The sequence below is a fragment of the Centropristis striata genome, chromosome 3, assembly GCF_030273125.1.
Source record: "Centropristis striata isolate RG_2023a ecotype Rhode Island chromosome 3, C.striata_1.0, whole genome shotgun sequence".
Taxonomy (NCBI): Eukaryota; Metazoa; Chordata; class Actinopteri; order Perciformes; family Serranidae; genus Centropristis; species Centropristis striata.
In genome coordinates, this window is record NC_081519.1 from 43,942,452 (window position 1) to 43,963,714 (window position 21,263).

At 39.1% G+C, this 21,263-nt stretch overlaps 1 protein-coding gene across 1 annotated transcript in view; it reads left to right on the plus strand.

The window, feature by feature from the left end:
* The window catches only part of ip6k1 (inositol hexakisphosphate kinase 1), a 39,172-nt gene extending 25,172 nt beyond the window's left edge, over positions 1-14,000 (plus strand). Inside the window, exons 5-9 of the mRNA XM_059329061.1 lie at positions 4,646-4,886; positions 5,832-6,013; positions 8,550-8,725; positions 9,920-10,153; positions 11,090-14,000. Of these exons, the coding sequence (XP_059185044.1) occupies positions 4,646-4,886; positions 5,832-6,013; positions 8,550-8,725; positions 9,920-10,153; positions 11,090-11,608 (1,352 nt within the window). The 3' untranslated portion in view covers positions 11,609-14,000. The remainder of the gene's footprint in view (positions 1-4,645; positions 4,887-5,831; positions 6,014-8,549; positions 8,726-9,919; positions 10,154-11,089) is intronic.
* The last annotated feature ends 7,263 nt before the right edge of the window (positions 14,001-21,263 follow it).

Below are 21,263 nucleotides of genomic sequence, written 5' to 3' on the forward strand. Positions count from 1 at the left end.
TTTTAAAAAAGACACAAATTTACTAAAAAAAGACACACAATTATTAAAAAAAGACACAAAATTATTTTTTAAAAAGACACAAAATTATTAAGAGAGACACAAATTTATTTAAAAAAGACACAAAATGACCAAAAAAACCCCACAGAATTACCAAAAAAGACACAATTATTTTAAAAAAGACACAAAATGAACAAAAAAGAGACACACAATTACTAAAAAAGACACAAATTTATTTTTAAGAAAGACACAAAATTACTAAAAAAGACACACAATTATTAAAAAAAGACACAAAATTATTTTTAAAAAAGACACAAAATTATTAAGACAGACACAAATTTATTTAAAAAAGACACAAAATGACCAAAAACAGTAATTAAAGGGACCTTCCACACACAACACGGTAAAGTGCCATTCATATAAAACTCGCATTAAACTTTCATATCAAGGTGGGGGCCACAAAATATCGTCACGAGGGCCACAATTGGCCCACGGGCCGCCAGTTTGAGACCCCTGATTTAGATACACAAACTTTTCCACCTCAGTTGAGTGTGAAAACTTTTTAGTTGTCTTATCATTTCACGCAGATAAAAGTTGTGCCTAATAAAAACCGAAGGGTGGAAGCACATTTAATGAAGCTCAGTCTTTGAACGCCCACTCACCCTTCCTGGATGTGTAATCAAGCACAATAAGTAAATTACCACCTGTGTGTTAAAGTGTTTTTTTAAACACCTTAATCTCCATTGTGCCATTTATTGTAGGACAAAATGTCCATCAACAGCTCCTTGTCTTGTGTTAGTAATTGTATGATCCTGTATGAGAGCATAACAGCTCTGAATCAGTAGGAAGTGTTGAACAGAAACACAGCTTGTTTCTGCCAAAGCTTCCTGGTGGCAGACGGTTTTACATCAGAGAGATGAAACCATCAGATCATAGTAATAATGGCTGCATTCCATCAAGTGTGTCAGTGTTTGTGTGTGTTGGCGCTCAGCCTAAATGGAACAGAGCCGTCATTAATGCTGTTAGTTACACCTGCTCCACCCACCATCCACCCTCTCCATCTCCCAACCTACTTTCATCATTCCTTCTCTCCTCTTACATAAATGATAGAATGATAAATAGGTTGCATCTATATTCGGGTCGTCCCATATCGCATCGTTCACCACTATACTGGTATCATTTTTTTATGAGTTAAAAAAAAATGCATAACATGATATTGGTAACATTCCTACTTGTTGCCATAGTGATGTAAGGGTTTCCATTAATGATCTAGATAAGGGGTTTCTAACTCAAATTACCTGGGGGCGCTGTATCAAAATGACCAAAAAAAGACACAAAATAACTAAAAAAAAGACACAAAATGACAGAAAAAAAACGAAACTACTTTAAAAAGACACAAAATGACCAAAAAAATACACAAAATGACAGAAAAAAACCTAAATGACTTTAAAAAGACAAAAAAATGACCAAAAAAGACACAGAATTACTAAAAAAAATACACAAAATTACAAAAAAAGACACAAAATGACCAAAAAAAGACACAAAATTACTAAAAAAAAAGACACAAAATTACAAAAAAAAACACAAAATGACCAAAAAAAGACACAAAATGACCAAAAAAAGACACATAATGACCAAAAAAGACTGTGAGGTTATGTGAGGTGTTTGCTCACATTTAGCTCTCAAAGTGGACGAGATTGATCACATTCTACTATAAAATGTACAAAATGTTCTCCCCCCGGACCCCCAAGATGGTTATTCTGTTATTATTTGCTAATACTCAAGAGTCAAGAGTAATTTTTTTGTATTTGGCAACTATTGAGAGGTGTATTTGTATGATTTTTATTAATTTATACAGACAAAAAAATAATTTTCTATATATTTTTTCAGTATTTTGAAATATTGTCAAGAATATTGTTATCGCAAAAATCCCCTGAACTATGGTGATAATCCTTTAGGGCCGTACCGCCCAGCCCTATTCCATATATAAGAGAGGATGAGGTCTGTTTGGCTGTGTTTCTCTCTGTAACTACAGCAGAAGTGGAAACAGCTCCATTATGTGCTGGGTGATGAAGAGCAGAGCAGCTAAAGCGCTTCATGCCAGTAAACATCCGTACGTCTGTCTCTCCTGTCTCCGCCGCCGAGCCCACAGGACTAAAGATTATTTAGAAGACGGTTTAAATGACGAGGTAGCCTGAAAAATCCAGAAAAAGACATCAGGGCTCGTCTGAACACAAACTGTCTGGGGGCGTCACAACAAACGGATTAATCATCAACCATTACATTTAACATATTTACGTCTAAAGTCATCAAAAACACAGAAAAGAAACCTCTGAGCACTTAAATATGAGACAGACGCATCGTAGAGCATTAAAATTTGAATACAACTCCCACACGCTGTCCCTCTTATTTCATATTTAATACATTTCATCTCACAGTAAACATGGCGCTGTGCACATATTATTCACATCCTTTCAAAAATAATTCTAATCCTACATGAATGATGTGTGAAATGTGTTTGAACTGGTCTTTATCTTGTGTCAATAAAATACATTGATGCAGAATACGGCTAGACATTAAGGCCAAGATCTTCTGTCCCACTATGAGATATTTATTATCTGGATAACAACATATATCACAGTGTTTTCTGGTAGTAGAAATCATCACATTTTGATAATCACAAGCTTATTTTTGTATACTCCATGGTAGCAAAACAGCATTTTTTTTCAAAAAACAAACAAGCTTTTAATGTTTTTATTTGAATGGTGATTTCCAATAATCATAATAATATTGAATCACAGCCAGTATTCAGCCGATCCATAATGTTTATTTACAGTCATGGAAAAAAAATATTATACCGCCTTGTTTTCTTCAGTTTCTTGTTCATTTTAATGTCTGGTTCAACTAAAGGTTCATTTGTTTGGACAAATTTCATGATAACGACAAAAATATCTGATAAGAGTTTAATTTAAGAGCTGATATCTAGACATTTAACATGGTTTTATTGATAATGATTTTGGTTATTATCACTAAACAAAATCGGTTGAAGGTGTTCCTCAGGGCTCAGTCCTCGGTCCTCTCTCAGATGATATACAGACATTTTCCATGGTTTTCTTGATAATGATTTTGGTTCTTAAATGTGGAGATATCAGCATCATCATTATATTTGTCCAAACAAATGAACCTTTAGTTGTACCAGCCATTAAAATGAACAAGATATCTAAGAAAACAATGGTCTAATCATTTTTTTCATGACTGTCTATCACAATGTTTTCTGGTAATAGAAATAATCACATTTTAATAATCACAAGCTTATTTTGTATACTCCATGGTAGCAAAACAGCATTTAAAAAAAAACAATCTTTTTATGTTTTTATTTTAAACCAATTTGATTCTTAAAAATGATGATTCCAATAATCGTAATAATGTTGAATCACAGCCAGTACTCATCAATCATTAATGTTTATTTATATTAAAATGTTGCTGTTTATTACCTAAACTACATTCCACCTGTTGAATATGTTCCCACCAAACCGTCACCAGTTTGTCCATATTCCCACCTCTCCACCCTGCTGGTGTTGTGGGTCCCAGTGCCATGACAACAGGGATCCATAAGGAGTCTATATTTAGCCCTGGATCACTGCCCACTACCATTGTCCTGCTGATTAAATAAGAGCAGACAGACAGACAGACAGACAGCTGCCAGGGACGACTTTCTGACTCTGTCAAGGTTGTTTCATCCACTAAGTGTTTGACATCGTTCGATCAGATTCCTCCGTGTGTTTTGGCTGTGGAGGTGGTGAAGAAGTCCAGTTTCCTGCAGACGGAGTACACTCAGAGATTTGGTTCTGATTTCCCACCACTGAGCCAACGGGCTGCTAAATTAAATTTGGACAAACAGGGAGGATGTTCAGTGTCTGACTCGGCGGGGATGATATCCTCCAGTCTGTTTGTTACGGAGGCCATGAGGCCTCACAGCGCTGCAACTTAACAAAACACATGTAAATACACAAAACACAAGCAGACTGAGAAAACATCTTCATCAATTTGACAACACAAGTGCAACATTTAGAAAACGCTGCAAAGACCACAACACAACAGAAGTGTTTCCAGAGGACACTTAAAAGTGATGCACACGTCTGGACATGCATGTCATATTTTTGTTGTTGTGCATATTGTTGTAATATTTAAAACATAGAATATTTAATTTATTTGATGTGCTTAACTGCAATGTGATTCCTATGGGCTATCGCTAGCGTGCTAACGTTAGCGACCGATCATGGCGTGCAACTAAAACGTGAATCATTAAATGTTTACCTTTTTATATGTTCATATTTGTATCCTACGTTTACATTTTTAAGTTCCAAAACAGTTCATTGAGCATATTTGTGGTTTTAATTGTAGTAAATAGTATAATTTTTCAACTCAATATGTTGATAAAGTAGGTTAAAGTTAAAATGAATACCAAATATGGGTATATAAACATTTTTTTATGTGGTACATGAAGGGCAAAATCAAAAGTATTCAAAAACGGCCAAAAACGGCTCAGAGCCCAGAGGGTTAAAGATGGATTATATTTCTCTGTACTGATACTTATATAAATGTGTGTGTGTGTGTGTGTGTGTGTGTGTGTGTGTGTCTCCACCAGGTGTGGTGATGGTGTGTTTCGAGGACGACTCTGACGGCTACATCAACCTGGTGGCCTACCCGTACGTGGAGAGCAGCATGGAGGGAGGCCCGGTGGAGCACGAGGAGCGGGAGCCTCCGGAGAGGGAGCAGCCCAGGAGGAAACACTCCCGCCGCAGCCTCCACCGCTCCTCCTCCTCCTCCGAACACAAGGAGGAGCGGCCCGACAGGAGGGAGGCGCACGACGCCGACTCCTCTGAGAAGTAAGACGAGACGGCGGTGAAACAGTCCACTGTTAGATATTTTAATCATTTATCAGTTAGTTGGCAAGAGAAGGAATTTATGAAGAACCAATAAACCAGGGGTCTCAAACTGGCGGCCCGCGGGCCAATTGTGGCCCTCGTGATGATATTTTGTGGCCCCCACCTTGATATGAAAGTTAATGTGAGTTTTATATGAATGGCACTTTACCGTGTTGTGTTTAATTACTTTTTTTGGTAATTTTCTGTCTTTTTTAAATAATTTTGTATCTTTTTTTTTATAATTTTGTGTCTTTTTCTAATAATTTTGTTTGTGTTTTAATAATTTTGTGGGTTTTTTAAATAATTTTGTGTGTCTTTTTTTAATAATTTTGTGTCTTTTTTAATAAGTTTGTGTGTCTTTTTTAATAATTTTGTGTGGTTTTTAAAAATAATTTTGTGTCTTTTTTTGGTCATTTTGTTTCTTTTTTAAGTAATTTAGTTTTTTTCTGTCATTTTGTGTCTTTTTGTGTCTTTTTTTAAATATTTTTGTGCCTTTTTTAGTAATTCTGTGTTTGGTCATTTTGTGTCTGTTTTTTCAGTAATTTGGTGTTTTTTCAGTCATTTTGTGTCTTTTTTTTGTAATCTTATGTCTTTTTTTGCTCATTTTGTGACTTTTTTTGCTCATTTTGTGTATTTTTTTGCTCATTTTGTGTATTTTTTAGTCATTTTGTGTCTTTTTTAGTCATTTTGTGTCTTTTTTTTGCTCATTTTGATACTGCCTCCAGCGGCCCCCAGTTAATTTGAGTTTGAGACCCCTGCAATAAATAATTACTGTTTGCTCTGCATAAAGAGGGATTTCACAGAACAGACAAACTAATGTGAATAAAGAGGTTGATTGGTTGATTAAAGGGTCATCGTCAGTAGTTTCTGCTGTATTAATGAGCCTGTCTGTCCTCCTCCCTGCAGTCTTGGAGAGCTGAAGAGTCCCAGGCTCGACCCAAAGATCCACTCAGACGTTCCCTTCCAGATGTTGGACTGGAACAGCGGTTTGAGTTCAGAGAAGATCAGCCACAACCCCTGGAGCCTCCGCTGCCACAAGCAGCAGCTCAGCCGCATGAGGTCCGAATCCAAAGACCGAAAACTCTTCAGTATCCTTCAACCAGTCACCTCCACTGCTGCTACACAGTCTGCCTTCATGGGAAAAATAAATCAAATTAAGGTCCACTTACTGGGCTTTTCTTTAACATAAAGTCCCCCTCCAGGCTTGTTTTAAAGTGATTATTATTCTATTCACCATGGTTTTCCCACATAACTAGTTATAATAAAGACATGAGGGCCTGGAAGCACATTAATATTTACTCCCTCAATGAAAAATCTTTGTACTTGGTATCATTAAATGTACTTAACATGCACAGGTGACTGCCTGATGCCTGAATGAATGTTTTGGTAGGAATCATGTAAATCAGAAATCAAAATGGCAGAAAAAAAACTAAATGACTTAAAAAAGATACAAAATGACTAAAAAAGGAGACAAAATGACAAAAAAGACACAAAATGACCCAAAAAGACACAAAATCATTTAAAAAAAGACACAAAATGGCCAAAAAAGACACAAAATGGCCCAAAAAAATACACAGAATTACCATAAAGACACACAATTATAAAAAAAAAAAAGACACAAAATGACCCCAAAAAGACACAAAATGACCAAAAAAGACACAAAATTACCAAAAAAGACAAAATGATTTTTTTTTAAAAAGACACAAAATTACTAAAAAAAAGACACAAAATTATTTAAAAGATGCAAAATGACCAAAAAAGACACAAAATTACAAAAAAAAGGACACATAATTATTTAAAAAAGACACAAAATGACCAAAACAGTAACTAAAGGGACCTTCCACACACAACACGGTAAAGTGCCATTCATATAAAACTCACATTAAACTTTCATATCAAGGTGGGGGCCACAAAATATCGTCACGAGGGCCACAATTGGCCCGCGGGCCACCAGTTTGAGACCCCTGCTGTAAATAGTTTATGTGTAGATGAGCACAGACAGATTATTAATTGTTAAGTATCACAAGAAGCTCTGATTGTTGGTTTTAGAAGCCAACTGTCTATCTGCTGGTGCAGTATGCAGCCTGCCTGTAGATGTAGACTGATCCAGAAGGCTGCAGGTGTCTGAGGTCATCAGGCCAAAGGTTTTATTTTGATGTTCAGCTTCAAACGAGCAGACTGCAGCAGCTGGAAAACACAGCAGCACTCTGTGGTCCTAACCAGCTCCATGTGTCTGTCTGGGTCACCAGAGGAGCTCTAAACACACGTACACTCTTTTATAATCAGCAGCGTCCACTGAGAGTTCAGAGCTCTCTGGGAAGCAAGGTTTTTAGTGTTTCTGCATCATTTAAACAAAAACTTCACTGCTAAAAAGGTGTTTAAAAACCAGATCAAACAGTAAATCTGAGGGAAATGATCTTGCTGCATGGACAGATAATTTACCTTGACAAGATTTATTAAATTAAGATTATTAAATCTAGAATCTTCTAGATCTTTTTGCAGTGTTGCCTTTAATCATCAAGCAGGTTTTTTTAAAATGTAATTTATTTTTTGTTGTTGTAATATATAAAGATAGGAAATAAATAAAGTGGCAAATAATTAGTCCCCCGGGCAAAAATGTCTCTGTCCCCTAAAATATCTGACCTTGATGACTTCTGTCTCTACAAGGGAAGAAAAAAACTTTAGCAGTTATTATTGTATGTTATTGTATGAGTACCAATCTGATATGTCTGGAGGCAAAGAATAACTGTAATGATCAGACTTTGTCCCTGCATGAAAATATCTACGTAAACCATGGGTCTCAAACTGGCGGCCCGCGGGCCAATTGTGGCCCTCTTGACGATATTTTGTGGCCCCCACCTTGATATGAAAGTTTAATGTGAGTTTTATATGAATGGCACTTTACTGTGTTGTGTGTGGAAGGTCCCTTTAATTACTGTTTTTGGTCATTTTGTGTATTTTTTTGGGTCATTTTGTGTCTTTTTTAAATAATTTTGTGTCTTTTTTGGTAATTCTGTTTCTTTTCTAGTAATGTGTATTTTTTTGGTCATTTTGTGTTTTTGGGGTAGTTTTGTGTCTTTTTAAAATAATTTTGTCTTTGTTCAGTCATTTTGTGTCTTTTTTTGGTCATTTTGAGATCTCCACCATCTCTCCTGACTGGGTGGAGATCTCCACCATCTCTCCTGACTGGGTGGAGATCTCCACCATCTCTCCTGACAGGGTGGAGATCTCCACCATCAATCCTGACTGGGTGGAGATCTCCACCGTCTCTCCTGACTGGGTGGAGATCTCCACCATCTCTCCAGACTGGGTGGTAGATCTCCACCATCTCTCCTGACTGGGTGGTAGATCTCCACCATCTCCCCAGACTGGGTGGTAGATCTCCACCATCTCTCCAGACTGGGTGGTAGATCTCCACCATCTCTCCAGACTGGGTGGAGATCTCCACCAACTCTCCAGACTGGGTGGAGATCTCCACCATCTCTCCAGACTGGGTGGAGATCTCCACCATCTCTCCTGACTGGGTGGAGATCTCCACCATCTTTCCTGACTGGGTGGAGATCAGGGCTGTAGTTGCTTCTGTCAGGACAGACATTTTCTCCTTCACTGCATCATTTGAACCAGAGTTCCTGTTGTTGGAGAACGTGGTCCACCACTTCTCTTACCCCTGCATCCTGGACCTGAAGATGGGCACCAGGCAGCACGGGGACGACGCCTCCGAGGAGAAGGCAGCCAGGCAGATGAAGAAATGTGAACTGAGCACTTCAGCGACGCTGGGAGTCAGAGTGTGTGGCATGCAGGTACAAGAACGACTCTACTGCTATCAGTACTACTGAAACTATCAGGATCCTACTATAGGAGGGTGCATATATGGAAAAAACCCACCTAACCCTAAAAAAAATGGTTTGTCAGCTGTTCAGATTATCAGATGTCCTTAATAACATACTGAAAGTTTACCAGAATCTGACCAATAGAAAGGAAGCCACCAGCAGTAGGCAAAGACATATGAGAAAGGAGAAATCTGTAATTACTGAAGGGTTATTCATTTTTCAGAATATATGCACCGTATATGACCTATATTAATGAGTTGGAAATGACGTAAATACGTGGCTAAAATGAACATATCTATTGGGTCAAATCATCATCTAGTGATGTTCTCAAGAGCTTTAAATGATTCTTTGACCCAGAAAATGTAGATTTTGACACCAAGATTGACCTTCTGAGTGGCTTGGAAGATATATTGGTTCTCATAGACTTTATATGGGAGTCATCTCCGATCTACAATCTTGATGAAGTGGCTCCCATCAGAAATAGAAATTTATGGTGATAATGAGCATGTGGAATAAAAAATGTATATCTTTAGTCCGACGTTAAAAGATTAAAAGTGGAAAATTTGCAGGAAAAAAGTCGCAGATTTACGAGATTAAAAGTGGCAAATCTACGAAATAAAAAGTCACAGTTTTAAGAGATTTAAAGTGGCAAAACTGCAGGAAAAAAGTTGCAGATTTCCCAGATTAAAAGTGGCAAATCTGTGGGAAAAAAGTCACAGTTTTAAGAGATTATGGTGATGGAGATGTGATGGTATGTGGAATAAAAAATGTGTAGCTTTAGTCCGACGTGTCCCCTTTATTTAGCTCCGCCTCCTGACTAGAAGGAGTAACGGTCATTTTAAAGACCTGGAGGTTTTGAAAATGGGGCATTTCTTGGAGTCAGAAATAAGTAAACGTTTAGTATGTTTTTAAGAACATCTGATGCTACTGTAAACCACTGAGAAACATTTTGGTAGAATTTTTTTTAGGGTTAAAACATATTTGCACCTGACTACTACTAATAAACACTAATTAGGCCTGGACGGTTCAGTGTGAGTATCAACACACATATAATGCAGCTCTCAGATCTTATACCGGAGTATAAATAGTTGTGCTGCAGTGTATAAATACTGTGTTCCAGGGTTCTCTCCTGCAGATGACTGTAGTATTTCTGTGTGTCTGCAGGTGTACCAGATGAACACCGGCCACTACCTCTGCAGGAACAAGTACTACGGCCGCGGCCTGTCGATCGAAGGCTTCCGCCAGGCTCTCTACCAGTACATGCACAACGGGAAGGGTCTGAGGCAGGACCTCTTTGAGCCGATCCTGAATAAGCTTCGCAGCCTGAAGGCGGTGCTGGAGAGGCAGGCGTCCTACCGCTTCTACTCCTCTTCACTGCTCATCATCTATGAGGGAAAGGTGAGACGGGACTAAAGCTCCTCACAGCTCTAGTTAGCCTTCTGAAAGACGCAGAGATGACTCGCTTTAACAATGTAAAGGCTTCTTGTAATTAATGTTGGTCTGCTGTTCTTGCACTGAAAAAAAAAGAAATCACAGTAAGTGGTTATTTTTTATTTGCTTCAAACCTTTTGTATTCCTATTTATACTGTTAAACATGCATTTGAGCATGAAATATGTTAAGTTACTGCACTGTAAACATATTTAAAATTGCAGTTTTATCATATCTGGTTAAGTGCCGCTCCTATATGTGGCCCTGTGGTAGTGAACATGATAAATTGTGGCCCCCTGCAGCATTTAAGTTGCCCATCCCTGACCTAGAGACTCGTTTTCAAAAAAGACGATTAGCGACAAATCTAGTGACTTTTTCTGGTGTTATTGGAGACTTTTGGAGACTCGTGACTCTTCTTAGCGAGTAGCAGGCGCCGTCCCAAAGCACTCACAAGCGGCCCAGTCCTCCTGCAGCAGTCTCTCCCAGCTGCAGTCAGAGCAGGAGATGTTAACCCCTCAGCGTCCAGTCTGCAAATGAATCACACATGCATGAAATCACCACTCAGTAGCGGCTCAGAAAGTACCGACCCGAGGCAGGAACTTTCTGAGCCGCTAACCGGTGAAGTTTATTTATTTGTTTGTTTGTTTATTTAACAGGGACAGTGCATGGCTCTCAGCCGTACCAGAATTAGCTACTAGCTAAATGTCATCTGTAGTCCCTGGGCAGGAACAAATAACATCAATTTAACACAAACAAACAAGCCTTTCAAACAGCAACAACAAAGTTTCACACTCTTAAAACACAAGCCACGCCCACATCGGCTCACTGGAGTCATAATAATGTCATCAGGTGATGGAAACACACCTACTGATGCTGATGTTTTCATTGTTTGAATGTGTCTTCAGGATCCTGAGGGCCCTCCGGTCCTCGGCTCCGGGCAGCATGCAGCGCTGCACCAGAAGACCCCCGCGGCCCCGGAGCCCCGCTGTGGCCCCGGCCCCCACGCCCCCCCGCCCCCAGAAGCTCCCTGTGAAACGGACATGAGCCAGGACCCGGCCCCGGGGTCTCTGTCCTCTCAGGGACCTGGACTGATGGCTACCCCCTCCCCCTGCCCCCATCCCCCCCCACAGGCCCCGCCCCCCAAGTCAGACTGCCACTCCTTCCTCCCCCCTCGCCCCTCGCCCCACCCCCATCCAGACTCTCCCTCCCCTGCTCCTCCTCTTCCTCCTCCTCCTCCTCCTCCTGCCCCCGCCCCCCAGCAGCCCCCCCTGGTGGACGTACGTATGATCGACTTCGCCCACTCCACCTTCAAGGGTTTCCGCGGCGACACGGCGGTGCACGACGGGCCGGACCGCGGCTACGTCTTCGGACTGGAGAGCCTGGTCCAGATCCTGGAGAGCCTCCGGGACGACAACCGGCCGTAGCCTGGAACACACACACACACACACACAAACACACACACACACACACACACACAGCTTGTTGTACGTTAGTTCAGGTCGTGTTCTCAGAACGGTTCAGCTGTAAATACGGAACAATCTCCATGGAGGAGGACAGAGGAGCTGAAATAGCTGCAACTTCAAGCTGATGGAGAACCTCTGCAACACACACACACACACACACACACACACACACCTGTACCTCTACTCTTGTGAGGACCTGCATTAACATGGTGTATTCCCCCGACCTGAACCATCACAATCCGACCTTTAGTTCCTGGAAGTTAAAACATGTTGAGCTTCACTCTGCAGACTGATGGATGAGAGTTTGACTCTGAAGCTCCGTGTTCACCTCCATCTGCTCAAAGTGGAAAGTTTCTCTGTGCTCCTTTAAATCTCAGTTTAAAGCCTCGTTCACACTTCGTCCTGGGAAACCTTTTAGGTGGCATAAAGTGATTTTTACTCTCCTTTCTTGCACTTTTTCACACATGCCATAGCGATGCCTTTGCAGCTTAAGGACTCATTTTGTTATTTTATGGTCCTCTAAAACATCTCTAACTGCTCCAGACAGCCGCCTTTCGATTTCACCGTCTGGTCCCTTATTCCTGAATCTGTCTCCAGTTTGCAGACATTCATGAAAAAAGGAGCTTGTTTGCAAACAAAATACCTTGTATTACTTGTTCGTTATCAGATCAACCACTAAGGCTAAATGATAAAATGTTAACAAGCTGCAGATTCAAATACGTTATCAGCAGAGTCTTGTGATTCGGCCTCTCGCTCCTCATGAAAATGTGTTTTTGTCAGTGTGACGTGTTGGTCCCTGCAGTGTTACCGCTCTCATTCACAGCACGGACGCTCCCTGAAACGCTGCAAGTTCTTGAGGTTGGAAAATTCCAGATTTCCTTGAATATTGATCCCAGCTCCCATTCAAACATGCAGGAAATGTTCCTCAACTTCATAGGGACAGACTGCATGTGTGAAAGGGACTTAAGACAGATTCATATGAGCATCTCAGATGGTTTAAAAAGACAGTTCATTTCAAAGAAAAAAGGGACAAGTGTTAGGCAATTTTTTATAGAAAGGTTGGAGACAAATGACTATTCAAAGCGGCCTGGAGGAACTCTTTAAACCTAAAGGCTGAACTCAGTGAAACAAAGTCTGTGAACGTGGAAACAAACTGCAGAGTGAAGCTCAAATATCATCCAAGTAAATGAAATGAAGCAAAACACACGTCATCTAAACACAGAGTCAGATGTTGAAGGAGGTGAAGACAAAAGGACAAAAGTGTCTTCAAACCTCAGAGCGGTCCTCACAGAGATAGACGAACACACACACACACAGACACACACACACACCTGGGAGCAGTTGTCTGACAGCAGCGGGACAAATCGTCCTCTGAACAATCAGCTGAGACCCAGGAGACACACACACTCGCTTCCTCCTCCTCCTGCTCCTCCTCCTCCTCCTCCTCACTCCCTGACCCCTCCACCTCCTCCACCTGCACCTCCACCCCCCTCACCCCCCTTTCTCTACAGAAACCAAACCTGGACAGGTGAACAGACTCTTTCAGCGTTTCAGAAACACATCGAGCGTCTGTTAAAGCAACAGACGACCAGACGAGACAACCAAGGCAACCTTTTTTTTTTTTTTTGTTGTTGTTTTTTTCCCGTCAGCAGTGCAGAGGGCGACATCATCATCATCATCATCATCATCATCGCCCGCAGGGAGAACAGCGACAACGTGCAACATAGAAGTAGGATTTAAGGAGAGAATATAGATAATTTCTATAAAAACAACCAACACGCTGTGTGTCCGTTTTTGGGTCTTAATTCAGAAACGTTAGTCGTCGTCCTGTAAATCATCCTCTGGTTATCGTTAATATCTAAAGCATAACTGTCACTTTCCCCAAAACTGGTCTGCTGATGTTTGTTCTTACTGTCAACAAATCCCATTCTTTAAAAAAAAAAAGACTCAAACAAACAGTGAATTAATCTACTAACAAGTATCGTTTGTGTTTCAGAAACCAGCTGATGAATCCGCCGCTGAAAATAGTCCCGACTAAAACAACTTTTTCCTGTTTCAGTAACGTTTGATAAAAAGCAGCTGATTTATACCGTTACTGAGCCTTTTAAATGTGAGATTGAAAAGTATTTTTATGTTTTATTTGATATCTGACAGTAGATTTATGACTCGTCCCTCAGAGACTTTAACTCTTCGGCCCCTGAAGGTTTATTCTTCTTCTTGACTTTAAAAGCAGCAAAATAATCTTTTAAAAACGTCCTTTCAGCAGCTGTTCTGACGCCTGAAGCTCTTTAGCGCCTCAGTTGTGTCAAATTGTTTTCAATTTTGATTATTAAAGGTATAAAATGCAGGAATTTTTAAAAAAAAGACAGTGTAGACCCTGACATCTGCCTTGATTTCCTCTTTTCTTCCTTTTTCTGTCTTCTGGATGTTTTTGTTCAGAAAATAACAGACATGATGCTGAAGAACACAAATATAGCGACGAGAGGCAGAATACAGAGCAGATTAAACTGAAAACCAGAGAATCTTTAGTTTACCTTTAGTAAAGGAAGGAACGAGATTGAATGTTTATTAACAGAGAAATATTCTTCTATATTCTGACTTTAGCTGCTGAAGGACGCCGGTGGACTCTCAGTCCTTCAGAAGCTGCAGGACGCTCAGATTTAAAGCTGCAGGGAAGAAACTGGCATCATATGAAACTAGACTAATTAATCTAATAAATTAGACCCTGAAGAGGCCGCAGTGAAAGATCTTAATAAGCTTTAAAGACTTTTTTTTGCCCCTGTTGGCTTTTAAACATGAAAAGCTGGTGAGCAGCTGGTTTTTACTGTTTCTAACATCAAGACTGAACTTTAAATCTGTTTTACACTGAAAGAAAAATCCTCAAAGTGCTCAGAAAACTAGAAAGCAGCTACTTCATGCACTTTTGTTTGTTCGGCTTTTTTTAATTTTTTATCTGGGATAAACATTTTTCCAGATTTACATCTTCAGTAGGAACAAACAGGAAGTCAGAAAGAGTTTGTTTGGATTGTTGGTTCGGGTCTTTTCATGGGATTTGTTGACAATAAGAAATATGTATAATAATTCCAGCCTTATTCTTTAGTGGGGAAGCTTCGGTGTTCTGTAACCTGGACTCTGTTTTATCATGTTTCTGTGTGAAGGTGACAAACAGGGAGAACAATGTTTTAATAGGTGGACTGAGACTGAAGACTGGACTGAGAGATAGTGGAGCTCAGCATCAGAGTCTGTTTCTGCTCCAACAGACTCAGATTGTTACTATAAGTGTCTGATAAAGTTACAGACAGGACTCTACGGAGGAATACGATGTTTTTCTTTACCTTTAGCTTCAACAGATCTGTTTGTTTTTGTGTCTCTCAATGAGAAGTCTAGTTCTGAAGTCTCTTGTGGCCTCTTCCACACTGAAACCAGCTGAATATTTAGCTGATATCTCAGCTACGCTTTTCAAACGTTTTTCAGTCACTTCATGAGATTTCAGAACGAGACTTCTCCTTGTACTCGACTGTTTGAGTTAGAAACAGAAACAGCAGATCGGAGCAAAAAGAGGTTTTGATTCAGACTTTCCTCTCTTTTCCCTTTTCCTAATGCCAAAGAAATAATCTTAAAAAACACAATGCAATGATTTAAAAATCCTTTGCGACCTACATTCTACTGAATACAGTTCATAGAAAACATATCTAATGCTAAAACTAATAAACCTTTGTTTGTTTGTAAATATACAGTCATGGAAAAAAGGATTAGACCAGCCTTTTTCTTCAATTTCTTGTTCATTTTAATTCAACTAAAGGTTAATTTGTTTGGACAAATATAATGATAACAACAAAAATAGCTGATAATAGTTTAATTTAAGAGCTGATATCTAGACATTTAACATGGTTTTATTGATAATAACCAAAATTATTATCAAGAAAAACATGTTAAATGTCTAGATATCAGCTCTTAAATGTACCAGGTATTTAAATGAATGAGAAATTAAAGAAAAAGGGTGATCTAATCATTGTTTCCATGGCTGTATTTAAAGCTTAAACTGACCTTTCACACAGCGTCCCAAATTTTTTAAATCAGGGTTATACTTTCAGACACTTAATAATAATAATAATAATAATAATGATAATAATAACAATCTGTGCTTGTCAGTTGCAAAAACAAGCACATTTCATGGACGTACATTAACGTTGTATTGCATAATATTTACATCAATATTTGACTGATTTTAAAAATGATTGTCCCTTTTGTCATTTAAACACAAGAACAAAAACTGATGGTCCAGGTTCAAATAACACCAGAGTTTCCCTTTGAGTTAGGGATGTGTTATATGGTTGAATGAAAAGAATATTTAATAAGAAGAATATTTTTCTTACATATATTATATACATATATATGTGATCAAATCACAAAGTGGCAAAACTGCGCAAAATCATACAAAAAGAAAACAAAAATCTAAATTCATGTTCATTGCAGTGAACTGGCTCCAAACATCATCCTGTAAATGATTTGTTGTTTAAATCATCAAGTCAAGAATATTTAATATTTAATCATTTTTCCCAGCTTCTAATGTCACCAGACAGAAAGAAAATAAACAGCTGATCATCCAGAAACTGTCGGCTGGATTTGGTTCAGTCCGCTGATGATGTCACCACTGATCTCATCTGATTGGTCCTGATGAGAGAGCGTTAGCCAATCACATTTGTCCATTTATGCTTCCTTCACCGAGTTTCCAGAGGCCGGCTGTGACGCAGCACCGCCCCCTGCTGGACGCACACCGCAACTTCTCCCCCAGGAGCTGGAATCAGAGAGAGCAAATATGAATATTTTATTTTTGGTTTATCGAGGTGATAATTTATTTTTTTATTGTACCTTTGCCCATGTGTGTGGGTAAATGTTTTGTCTTTTACATGTCTCCCCCCCGCACCAAATGTAAAAAAAAAAAAAAAAAAAAAATGTAAAGAAATTCAGAGACACAGTGTGTGAGATGTCAGAGAGTTACGCAGTATTATTTTATTATTTGAGTCTGTTTCAGTCAAACGCTGATTGGACACAAAAAGAAAACTGTTGCAGTGAATCCAGACTTTAGTGGGCCCAACACACTGCCTGCTGTGGTGGGAAACTATTGAACCTGTGTGTGTGTGTGAGAGTGTGTGAGTGTGTGTTAGAACAGGTAGACGCCATCTTTAGTCTTTGGTTTGTTTCACTTCACATTTGAAGGAGTTGGTAAAGAAGTGCATGCACATTAACGTCCTCCTGTTTGGCTCAGTCTCCACCGCGGCGTCCAGCGTTCTTGTCCAGACGGTCCACGTGTCCTCTCAGATCATGATGTCCCATCATGGATATTAGCCTCAATGATTGATCAGAGTTATTTAGCAGCATTTTCTGCATCTGACATCATCCTGACTGTTTGTTAGAACAGTGAAAGTAAGTGAGATTAAATCTTTCCAGAAGCTTTTGGGCTCGTGTTGTGATTACTGACCAGACAAACCATCAACCTCCAGACGCTGACAGCTCTTTGGGATTTTAATTTTTTTATTATTTTGGTTGTTTTATCCCTCTGAGATGCAACTTTTTGTTTTTCAGAGGCTGTGACGGTTTCAGTCTTATGCTACCTACACCACCCTACAAAGGCGAACTGCAGTAAAAACATTTTAGGTCAAAATTGAGTTATAACTAAAAATGAACTCCTTGATGTCTGTTTTATCTTGTGACAAAGTTTTTAGATTTCAATTTTGCTTTTTTTCAGAGAAATAATTACATAAAAAACACAAAACCAAGCAGAAATTACACTTACCTCGGTCCGCTTTGGATATATATACTCATTTAAACATAAAAATAATAGAAATTATAAGTTTATATGAAAGGGAAATTATTATCTAGATAGTGATGAAGTAAAAAAAAAGTGAGATAAAATTATGTTATGACTAAAATATAACATTTCTTTATAATAAGTCTAGAATTCTAGTCTAAAACACTTAAATACACTCAACAAAATCAATTTGAAAATGTTTCTTCACTGAGAACTAAATCTAAAAGCTGAAAGAAGACAACAACATTATAGTTCCTGCTCTCTGTTTATCATCACTATTAGAACCTTTTACAGCAAAACCAGAGACAGGAACTACGTTTTTGGGGTCAAAGGTCAAATAAATCATGATTTTTTTTTAGCATAAAAATTACATGAATACATGTAGAAATAAGTGTCATATCACTGACCTACCTATAACTAATTTAGTTTTACTCTGCAAAGTTATTGCAGTTAGACTCTGTAGGACAGAATACATCAGAAGACTTTAAAAGACTGGTGTAAACTCTGGTGTCCCACCTGGTCCCATCTAAAGACATCTAGTATTCAGAGTTTCTAGTCTCACACTGAGATTTTAGACAGACTGTCAATCTAGCAGGAAACTATTGACAAGACTACAACTAGATTCTTTTAGCAGTTTTTCCATCATGCTCTTATTAAAAACTGACTAAATGGAGGAGAAGCAGCTTTTGGCTCCAGCTGCTCTAGTGTGTGACTCAGTGGTTTGTGTTGAAAACAACAACAACAACAACAACAACAACAAGAGAAGAAGACGCCACAAAATGTCCCTCACAAAGCTGAAAAAGGGTTTCTGTTTTTATCACATGAAAAGTTACTATTTTACAGTAAAAATAGATATAAGGAAGAATAAAGGAAAGGAACATTTAGAAATAAATTAATCATATACATTTATGTCCTATTTAATTATAATGTGTTTAATTGAATAATTATATTTATCATCTTTTATCAACTTTCATTTAGTTCATCAAACATTAATCATGGATTATTTATGACTTATTTATGTCTACATTTATTGATACATTTTAACTGGGTCTCCTTACTGTTCTCTTTACTAAGAAACATCTAAATATATGACATCACTAGATTTTTATTGAGGCCTTATTGGGATGTTCCTTTTCCCTGTGGAAGTGGTTTTACTGGCCGGTCTGGAACCAGTCAGGAACCAGTCTGAAACTAGTCTGAACCGGTCTGGAACCAGTCTGAACCAGGACCGTTCCCTGCTCATCTATTGGTTGGTGATTGTGTTACGTCACTGAGACTTGAGATAATATCAAACACGTTGATATGATCCAAACCAAGACTAGTTAAAGACTGATATGAAACAGATTACTACCTTAAACTGAACCATGGAGATGACGAAGCGCCATGACTCCAGTAAAACTCCGAGATTCACTAAAGACTTTCAGGTTCTAGTCTGGGACTGGGAACATCTTTTGGTGGCAGCCCAGCATCAGGTGGAAATGGTCCTAATATTGCTCCAAAGTTAGGCTGAATTTTGGTGAGGGGCTATTTTCAAAGGGGTCTCTTCACTTCTGACCTCCTAGAAAAAAAATTGTACCCACAAATCTCTTCTTTACAGACACACCCACTTTATACTAACCCCAGACCGTTTGGAGCAGGAATCACCCAGTTTTTGCCATGCAGGCAAAGAGAATTTTTGTATTTTTGCTTACTGTGGCTACGTTTACACGAGGACGGTCTGAACAGAAGACGCAAAAGTGGCGTCGCGTCTTCACTTTTTATTCCTGGTTTAGACGAGCGTTTTCAGGAGGAAATCTGCTGCATACGGTGACGCAAAAGTGTGTGAAATTGGATTGTATGCAGCCAGGCGGCATCACTTAAAGCCATAAGAGCATCTTTGGGCATGCAGAAGTTGTCACGCCACACATTTTCATCAGCTACTCCTTCCACAAAGTTCTCCTCCATCACTAGATCTCCCAGGTCTCGTTCACAGCCGTCTGGCTCCTCCCACCAATCGCTGCATCCAGAATGTGATGGAGGTAATTCCAGATCCTTCTCTGTTCACTAATACTATCTGTACATATCCTGGACATTTGGTGGAAAGACTCCTGTAAGTTTATTAGAGCTGCCAGAGCAGCTTGAAGGTCCCACCATGGAAATAATCCCACGTTTCTTTATTTCCTGTCCTGGAGCATGTATGTGACGTAAACACATACGTGACGTGAGCAGATCAGATCAGAGTTTTGTGTCTTGTCAGTGTAGACGACACGCTACGGAGGAGAGGATTACACTTTTACACTTTGGAAGATGGTTTCAGATTTTTGCGTCTTTAAGCCCCAAAAATGCCGTCACCGTCTAAACGAAAGGCACTTCCAATAAAATATTTTGTCGTTTTTACCCGCAAGCGTCCTCGTGTAAACGGGGCCTGTATGTCTGTCTATCTAGAGACCGAGATCATTCAGAGGATGTTCATCATATTCATAGGTATATTTACAATAAGTGTGTTTTTCTCAGCAGTTTAAACAGAAGTTCTCGCCATCCAACTGTTGTAAAATGCTTTTAAAATGCTCGGTTTGAAAGTTAAATTTCAGCTCCTAAAATAATAGTTTTTCTCAGTCTCTTTGGTGCATTTCTCACATGACTATTAACATTTGCACAACAGTTAATACATTTCTTCCTTCAGTATTTCCTCTACAGCAAGTATTCATGTCAATCAAAGTGTCAGTGTCATCAAGATGAAAAATCCTGACACCATGTTTATGAACCAGATAGTCAAATGTCTCTGTCATGTTTTCATTATGACAGTTTAATCTGGAAATGTTTTCAATGCAAAAAAGTCAGATCTTGGTGACGCTACCTGAAAATGCTCCAGACAGACTATATACTATGTATACTGTCATTTGAAAACTACAGTAAAGTTACACATTACTGTATTTAGTGAGGTAACTGAGTACAACACACTGAATATGTATGTTTCATATTTGTACTGCATATGCTTTTTGCAATTTCTAATTAGTTTACAGCATTGTGCAAAAGGAAAAACAGCCTTATTTACAACAAACATGACGTCCCTTTGGGTCGAGCTGTGCCAGTCCAGAGTCACAGTGTTGTAGAAATGGTCCTCACTATGTCCTGATGGTTCATATATGTTGTAAAGTGTTTCTGGTTTATGGATTCAGCTCTGAGTGATTGTAGAGAAGTGGCTTATATTATTATCATTGGTTCAACTAATGCTTCACACAGTTCATTCATTCATTCATTCACCTTTATTTAACCAGGCAGGTCATTAAGAACAAATTCTTATTTACAATGGCGGCCTGACAAACGACAAGGGCCACTTGAGGGAAGGGGAGGTTGGCTAGGGAGTAAAACACAGTAAGGATCGTAAAGACACAACAACAACAACAACAACAACAACAGTAACAACAATAACAAATAACAAAATATGTATACACACACACACACACATATATATAAAATTACAACAATATCACAGACAGACAGACAAACAGCAGTCAACAAAAGAAATATGGAGAAAAAATGGTGAGGTGGTATTACATGGTAGAAAAACAGTTGCAGGAGTCAGTGAGAATGTCTGAGAGAGCAGCTTTGAAGGCAGGGATGGAGATGAGCTGGCCAGTTTGAGGGTTTTTTGCAGAGGATTCCAGTCAACGGCAGCAGCCAATTGAAAGGATGCGAGACCAATGGAGGTGGAGGTTTTTGGTATTTTTAATTTGATGTAGAGTGAGGACCGGGTATTGTGTGTGACAGACAAAGGGTGCAATAGGTGCCACAGCCCTTCATCAGTCTCATCAGTGGAAGCTG